The sequence below is a fragment of the Seriola dumerili genome, unplaced genomic scaffold (genome assembly GCF_002260705.1).
Source record: "Seriola dumerili isolate Sdu_G_001 unplaced genomic scaffold, Sdu_1.0 BDQW01000242.1, whole genome shotgun sequence".
Lineage (NCBI taxonomy): Eukaryota > Metazoa > Chordata > Actinopteri > Carangiformes > Carangidae > Seriola > Seriola dumerili.
Window position 1 is genome coordinate 3,377,433 of NW_019174497.1, and position 8,707 is coordinate 3,386,139.

General features: G+C 42.6%; 1 protein-coding gene across 1 annotated transcript in view; it reads right to left on the minus strand.

Moving 5' to 3' along the window:
- nell2 (neural EGFL like 2) overlaps positions 1–4,297 on the minus strand; it is an 82,128-nt gene extending 77,831 nt beyond the window's left edge. The window contains exons 1-2 of the mRNA XM_022755997.1: positions 3,934–4,297; positions 3,515–3,643 (exon numbers count right to left, since the gene is read on the minus strand). Coding sequence (XP_022611718.1) covers positions 3,515–3,643; positions 3,934–3,985 — 181 coding nt within the window. The 5' untranslated portion in view covers positions 3,986–4,297. The remainder of the gene's footprint in view (positions 1–3,514; positions 3,644–3,933) is intronic.
- Between the last annotated feature and the right edge of the window lie 4,410 nt (positions 4,298–8,707).

An 8,707-nucleotide genomic window follows, 5' to 3' on the forward strand; every position in this document is an offset into this window, starting at 1 on the left:
GATCCTAAGCACTAAAGGCCAGGATACAGCAGTCTTTGCTGCATCGATTTTCAACATTCATTTCTCTCTCACAAATCGCCTAATTTTATGGAGGTGTAAAACTTAATCATTAAAGTACTCTTTTAAGTCTTTTCAATAGTTTATGGTCAGGGTGAAGGGCTAAATTTCTGTGCTACTTAAAAAAAAACAATTTTTTTTTTCCATTTTTTCCTCATTGGTAGAATTTCTCTCTACTCTTTTTAGTATGAATGATTCTGTCTATTATGGGAGATTTGCACTGCATTATGCAATAGGAACTGCAATGAAACAAACCGCAAAATATAATTTTTGCTCATGGCTATTATCCACAGCACCTTACAGCATAAAGAAGGCATAGAAGTTTAGAATGAGTGTTACACTAACCTCTATTGTCAGTGTTAATTACCTTATTGATCCCTGGTAAATTTCCATTTTGCTTTCTTGTCCTTCCTTTAAGTGTGGGGTTGGCTACAGAATGGCACCCTCTGAACCTGCTCTATACAATTCAGCAGAGAGTGCAGAAGGTGCTCACCGATACAGCAGCTTGAATCTGGGCTCTACTGTTGAAAGACTAAGCTGCCCTCCCACCCATTGCATTACATCCTTGTACAGTATAGCGCAGTACTCCTGTGTATTATAGCTACAAGTAACTGGAAACACACAACGGCCATTCCTATACAAACTCTTCTGTCTACACAGACATTACTGCAGGATAACTAACATTCACACGTAGTCTGTCTTCCTTTTTTCCCCCTCCACACACTTACACAAGAAGACACACACAAGGCTTTGCTGTATTATAAATGAGTCTCTTCCATCCTGTTACACTTAAGTGTCGCTGCAGTCTGGGACATAATCACCACAACATACAGAGAAACACCTTACTGGCAGTGTTCAAACAGCCTGAGCAAGAACATGCCTCTGAGACAGACTGGATTCACACATACACACTCACATACACACAGAGATACAATTACAGGGGAGTCTGGCGCTGCAGTTGAAAGGATGCTTCTATCAATTGTGTTGTTTGCACTTCGAATGAGTTTGGTCCTTACGCTTGTAGCCAGAGAGGGAGAGAGTGTGGGTGCATGTGTGTTGGGGGAAGGGAGTGCTTCTGGGTGTGGCCCCTGTGCTTGTTTATACAGCAGAGACAGATAGATATCTAAATGTCTCGATATTAAAAAGTGTGGGGGAAGTGCTAATGATGTGATGATTCTGTGGCGTGGCTGAGCATCACCTGCCATCAGGACATAAGAGGAGCGTAGCCCCGAGGCTTTTCTCCCTCTCCATTATGCCTGTGCCTGAGGTCCACCTCTCCTAATGCCATGCAATGTAGCATTGACAGCTACCTTCAAAAGCATCAGCAGGGGTGCGCTAAACAGCAATCCCTCCCCTGCTTCCTGCTCTTCTCTTTCTCAGACACAAAAACAACATGTTTTGGCAGATATAGCGAATAGCAATGTGCACATCACAATTGCTTATCCACGCACATGCACATATACACATTCCTATAATGTGAATTACACTCTCCTCCTGCTCCTTCTCTTTGAGCTCTCAGCAGCTACCCCTCCTCCTGCCTCCACCCAGCACCCAGCGATAACAACCATCCCTTCGGGCGGGCGGGCAGGCAGGCAGGCAGTGGAGGGGACAGCCATGGATATGTTCTGCCTGCTATCTAATGAGCGTCGGAATGTCACCGTGGGCCTGTCTGCTGGTCCCAGCCAGCCAAGCATCCACACATGTGGAATCAGCGCAGTCTATCAAACAGCTGGCAGACAGCTCTGCTCCCTATTTCTTTCTCCTCCTTCCTCTCTTTCTCATTTTCTTCCTATCTCAGCTTCTCTCCCTCACTCTCTGTGCATCTCCACAGTACTGTATGTGCCTCTCCCCGTCTATTTCTGATCACAAACAAGCAGAGGCCCAGGTCTGCTTTGCCGGTACGCCTCTCCCTGCCTCCCCCTCAACCAACATCATTGACTTAACATAGACATCCCAAATGAAGGATGGAGGCGAGCACTGCCATAAATAACATGCCGCCTGCTCCGCCTGGGTAACTGAATGTACTTAGCAAAGGTAATGCAGAGAAATAACAGGGAGTAATGACGGAGAGGTGCCAGTCGCCGAACCGTCATGTTTTTCATTTCATGATAAAAGCTGTGGGAGCTTCTTTCTATAACTGTCTTTGTTGCTCCCATTCTCTCTCTCTCTCTCCCTTCCTCCAACTCTTCCTTGTGGTCTCTCTCCCTCCCTCCCTCCCTCCCTCTCACTACCTGCCTGGGTAAAGCACTTCTGAGTGTTGTCTACACAGAGGACATCAAATGGCCTGCATTCACAGAGATGCTGGAGTTGCTGCTCCATGCAGAAGTGCTGCTGTCTCAGCGGCTGTGCAGGGAGATTAGAAGATATCAGCAAGGAGGAGGGAAAGCAGGGAAATGTCGACAAATTATTGCGGCGTTTCTCTGTTCCAAAACAACATTGTCACTTTGGTATATTATGTGATCCATGTTGAGATCCTCCTTGTGAAGATCTGAATGATGCTACGTCTTTGGTATTGCCACTGATCTGGAAGCCAAAAGCAATTTCCTCTGTTGCTACTTTTGGCTGGGTTATGATAGACATCTCCATCCCTGTGATGGGACTGTTAACAGTCTCATTTGGACTGTAATAAGTGTCTGACATCAAATGACAAAGATGTAACACTGGCAAAACAGAGCGTATAGAAGTCAAGCACGGCCGCAGATTTGACAACTCCATTTTGCACAGTGCCATTAGCTAAATGCCATAGATAACATATTTAGCCTAATCACTGCCTTACAACTGACAACAAGAACATCTGACTCACTTTTCTACCCATTCATATTTTGGGTAGGGAAAAATGCTCAAACTGGTTACACACTCCAGAGGATCACCATGGGGTATATTCTAGCAGGGGACCCATTCACCCTCCAGACTCACATCATACATCTCCGTGAACGCAAGGTTTTGTCCCTGCCTAATCTGATTATGCTCAGATTCTTTGAATGATTCACCCATCTCTCCCCCTCTGCTCGCCCTGCTCACCCCACTTTTTCAAGAGGACCTAACATTGCCTATTGTTCAGGCAGGTGGCAGTCTGAGGGCCCCCCGAGCTCAGTCCTGTTATGGAGAACTGAAAATCCACTGTGCGTTGCCCCCAACAGTCTCTCACACAGTTGTGCTATGGACAGTAAGAAACATATACAGGCATACAGGCTACAGTATTATCAGATCTGACATTTTCAGAAAAAGCTCTGTACTGGGCATCTCACTAGGAGAGCAGATCCATGGATTACAGCACTGCACCCTGTTAGTCTTGCAAGTTGTTAAAACAAAATATAAAAAGCACAGCAATGTTCGTGACAGTCAGTTGTCATTAGAAGCAGTTTGGTCAACATTGCTTCACATATAGAGCAACTCATCCGGAGACATTTTATCTCCCATTCATGAACAAAAACACAAGGAGTGTGTGTTACTGTACCTTGGAAGTGGAAAGCTCTAGACTCGCTGTGGAAGCCCTGGACCTGAGTAACTCCATCAAAGCCTTCTCCAAGTGTTAGTTCATCAAACACGCTGATGCGCAGGGCAGGGTCAACCCCAAAACCTACAACTAATTTGCAAAACACAGAAACATTATTGTCATTGTTTTAACAGTAGGCAAGGTTACCTGTGATGGTATAAAAAATAAAAAAAAACTGCTGGCGTCAGGGGGAAGACATGGGAGGTTAGTGTACTGTGTACAATGTACAAGCTGATTAATCAGGTAGGTGTGATTATCTTTGACAAGCCTTAGTGGCAAATTGTCCAAAACAACACATCATGTAATTGTGTACCTCATCTTATAAGCTACATGTTGCAAGAGATGGTTACTGTATAATCAGTGACAGCCCTGTGTCCTACCTGAGGAGGCGCAAAATATGCTGAGAACCAGAAATAGCTGTAATAATCCCATGGTGAATGTATAAAAAAAAAATTAGTCCATGTTTTGTCCACTTCCGAGATACAGTATTGTTCAATCACATGCGAATGATGTTATCACCCTCGCGCAGAAGGCTATTACCAATCCCAAATGTTGAGCGGGGGCATCATCACAACTTTAGATGCCCAGTGATGCAAAAAGCAAATCCGGAGAGAAGAAAAATGTAACAGTGTGCAAATTATTCCATGTAACGCAAGGTCTGCTCCATCAGCACCATCCGCGGCACAGGTGGGCAACAGAGGATGCACAAAGCGAAGCTGCCGCTGCCTCACCAGCTCCACAGACGCTCCTACAGCAGCGTGAATGAGAGCTGCGGCCGCTGAAGGAGGAGTGGAGAGAGGAGGGGAGAGCAGAGAAACCTGTCGAGGAGTGAGAGAGGAAAGAGAGAAAGAGGGACGATGAAGCCCCCTTGTGGCCCGAGACGAGAATAACCTTGATGGATTCAAAAATAAATCCACTGGTATTGATTGCAACCACGCCTATTGCCAAGAAAAGAAAATGTCCACAGTGCACATTCATATTAAAAATATTAATTTCAGAATGGCTCAGAATTGAATAGTTCTTTCAATTTAATAGCCTCCACATGGAGCTGTTTTGCTAGCAGGACTTGCCAGTTAGAAAGTTACCCTAATACACTAACCAAGCCAAACCTAACACTAAGTTTAGTTTCTTAGCCCGTGCCTAACTAATCCTGATTAATCTTTTGCAGAGTGGAATGGCAACAGTGAGACAGGAAGAGAGATGCAGGAAGACAGCAAGAGGACGAGCAAAGAGAAAGAACAAACAAACAGCAAGGAAAAAAATACAACTAGTGGAGCAAGGAGAGGATGAAGGGAGCCATTGAGGAGTACAGAGGGATAGTGGAGACAGGGAGACACACCCAAGTTAAGGTTCTTGGCCAGGGCCTGGAACATGCCACAATCAACTCTGCAGAGGCAAGTGACGGCAGTCGAAAAGGCTATAGCGCATTGCTGGGAATAAGTCCTGTGTTCCCCAAGATGAGGCCCAGCTTATGAGAAAACCAGAGATATAAGTTCTTGTCGCTCACTTTGTAGAAGTCAATGGAATAAAAGGCCTTTCACACAAAAAGGCATGGCCACCATTGTTTTCAATGATTACCAAAGAGAAACCCAGGCCAGCCTGAAGTAGTTCACTTCTTGCAGCAATATCATTATTGAGCTCGGGATCCAGGACACATTGAGAACTGCAATGAAACAGGTTGACAGGACCACTTCCTGTCTACAAGAGTTTAGGTTGAAGCAGAATCACCCTGCTTTGAAATCAATGCAAACGAGAGGGGAGAAACGACAACGCTGATATCATGTCTCAGCAGGAGAGTATATTCAAAGGCAAACATATCCAGGCTGACTGGTGTTTTGGGGCACCAAACAACACCCTTGTAAGAATATCAAAGAGTGGACAGATCAACACTGGGGTGCCTTTGGACTGGGGAAAGCAGTTCATAGCCCACCTGCCCAAAGAATACCCACATCCACATGTGCTTCTTGACAAGCACAGCAGCCACGAGTTTCTTACTCTCATGAGAGACAACAACGTGCAAGTTGTGTGCTTGCGTGCATGTACAAGCAGGAATCAGGGTCAGCAGGATCTACCCACTAGATCTCAAAGGAAAAAGGAAAACAAACATTCCAAAAAACCAAAAGGTAAGAATTGTGTGTGGTTCATTTGCAGCAATATGGGGACACAGAGGAGCCAGAAGAAGGCAGAGGACCGGATCTCATGTGTAATCTCTCAGTGGTGGTTTGGTGAGTCATGTGAAGATAGTGGGGTCATTGATTTTTGCCTGAATCAAATGATGTGTTCCTCAAACACTTTGAGGGGGTGGGAGACAGTTTTTAATGAATTTTGGACCTGAAGCATTTTTTAATTCAGTTAAATATATTCTTTGAATTTTGGACTTCAATCGTTTTTTTTTTTTTATACCTCAATTAAATGTGTTAAATTTGTTTTTGACCTCAAGCATTTTTGTTTTACCTCAATTAAATGTGTTCATTGAAATTAAGGGAGAATTAAGGGAGGGAGTGGAACAACGGGGGGTTGTTGTGACAGTGAGGAAAAGCAGTCCCAATCATTCTTAATTCATCCTTAGTGCAATCGACAGTGCTAAATTCCTGGTTGCTACAAAAAGTCAGCAGACATAAAGTGGTCTTAGAAGTACGAAGCCAAATGCATCTAGATTTGTTGTTTCTTAGTCCTGAAGATGTTCCGGCACTCATCTAGGAAGCTTCATCTGTTCTACTGACAGGTGGAGAGTCCCCAAGCATTTAAAACTCTCTGGCAGGTTCACATTGATGTTACATAAGGTCACAGAAGTTGTCAAAGTCATACAGCAATCATGGGAGTCTAGAGTATAATGAACAAAACTGTAAATTTGGGTGAAACTGCCTGGGAAGGGATGTCTGGGTGGCATTGTGAGCAGCTGATGAGTAAGCCCTCTATTTTCTGTTCAGGAATGGTTGTTCCAGTTTGAAGTGGATGGCCTCCTTTATTCCTCTTTCAAACCATCTGTCTTCTCTGTCCTCTTGTGAATAGAGGTCGATAGAGAAAATACCAACTGTCTCAAAGCCTTACATTTACCAGTGTGTCATAAATGCTTTGATTGTTCTATGATCAGAGCAATGACCTCCTGTAAGCATACAGTTTCATTTCTTCAATTAGTTAAGTCATTCAGTAAAGTTAAAGTTTTGCTTTTCGGCAGGTGGTATGAAAATGAATTAAAATGGAATGCTTGGCTGCCTGTGTGACTCAGCCTTGCTTTTTTATACTGCCTTTTTAAAGAGCACAGATGCTTTGTGCTTTGAATGTTTTTTTATTCATCTTGCATCTTCTTCATCCACGGAAGCAATTATCATTTTTGAAACATAACTGTTTTATCAGCAGCCATGCTATGCTAGTGATGATTTTTTTTAAGGGATAATATACAGTCACATTTTTCCTGAGTCCTAATAAAATTTCCTGCCAGATGGACATGAATCGAAGCATTTTCGTAAAGGCTTGTTCAGAGGCGATCACACATCCTCAACAAACTCCAGCCAATCCCTGGATCGCAGGGAAAGTCTTTTGTTGGCTTTGGTGGTGTGTTGAAGTAGGCTGACAAGTCAAGGCCAGCAGATATGATTATAGGGAAAATTCCAGATCTTGTGTGGTGCACAGTTCCTTACTGAGTACCCCAGATTAACACCAATATATTTGTCATATCAATCTGCCTCCCCTTCGATACAGATTTCCTTAATGCCAAAACATGTTTTGTTTTAATTATGATTCATACAAAGTGGATATACTTTGACAAAAAGGTTCTTATCTGTCTCCAATTCAGATAGCTTGTTCATAGGTCCACAGTGTGTAACTAATGGGTGCCTATTGTTAATAAAACAAAGGCAGGCAATGGCTCTCCATGCAGTGGTAGAGCGTCACATCTGCTGTGTGAGAAGGCCTCCAACCCTCTATTCATTATTAATAATACTAGATTTTTTCTGGGTCCAGACACAGGAAATGTAATTGCTTTGTATTGCCCACAAGTTGTCATTTCCTAAAGTGCCATCAGGAAAATAAGAGTCATTAAAGCATGTGCCCAGCCAAGAATGAAAAGTAATAAACGCACATAGTGCCAAGACACACTTGCTGTGCACGTGCGCACACACACACACACACACACACACACACACTTATACATACAGACACGCACACACACAGTGACACACCCACACACACACTCAGGGCAAGGACAGAGGGACAGTGGTCCTTTCGTTCTTCTCGAAAAGATCCAGATGGGAGATGCATTACAAATCTCTCAGGAGGTTATTCACTTAGGGCCACAACTGCACCATACAGACATATTAATGCCAGAGACCAAATGGATATCGCTTACAGTAGCTCTGCCAGGATTTGAATGAACTGCAGAAAAGAAACTGGCCCCATTGTTCCCACAGGGGTCTGCCAGGATTAATTTTTTGCATTATTTCATGTTGTATTGACCTTGTCTGTCTTTCAAATCTGACATTCATTAGTCATATTGAAAACTGTATGCTCTAAAGATCTATTACATTCATCTGCTAAATAAAGTGTTTCATATTCATTAGCACTACTTTGACATTATATGATGGATTTAAATATAAGGAAAAATATGACTTCAGTGAAACTGACAACAAAGAGTTTTCACATTTGTATACATTTTGATTCATCTTTTAGTATGAATGATTTCACTGCAAAGTCACTATTAATTTGTATGTTCAGGCATTTAATGCTCCTATTCTAATAAGGGGACTCACAAGAACTTCTACACCACAAAAAAGATAAAATTATTAGTTTGACAAATTGACAAGGCATCAATAGAAACAAGTGCAAAATCATATATATATATATATGTACTTCAAATAAGTGATCAACAAAAATAAATAAATAAAATCAAGTTTTTAAAAAGAAAAAAAAACTATTCATTTTCCAGATACAATGTTAAACAAAGCCTAGATTTAAAGGTAGATATAAAAAAATCATAAAAGAAATCATTAATTAATCCACTGAAATACAGACAGTTCGCATTCTCTCAGTGCCATCTTGTGTTCATGGGTGTGAACTGCAACTACAGTATCAGAGTGTGGCAGTACTGAGGTCAGACAGACAGTGTCACCCTTTGACCATCCCAGAATTAAATACTTGATGAGTTGTTATATAGGC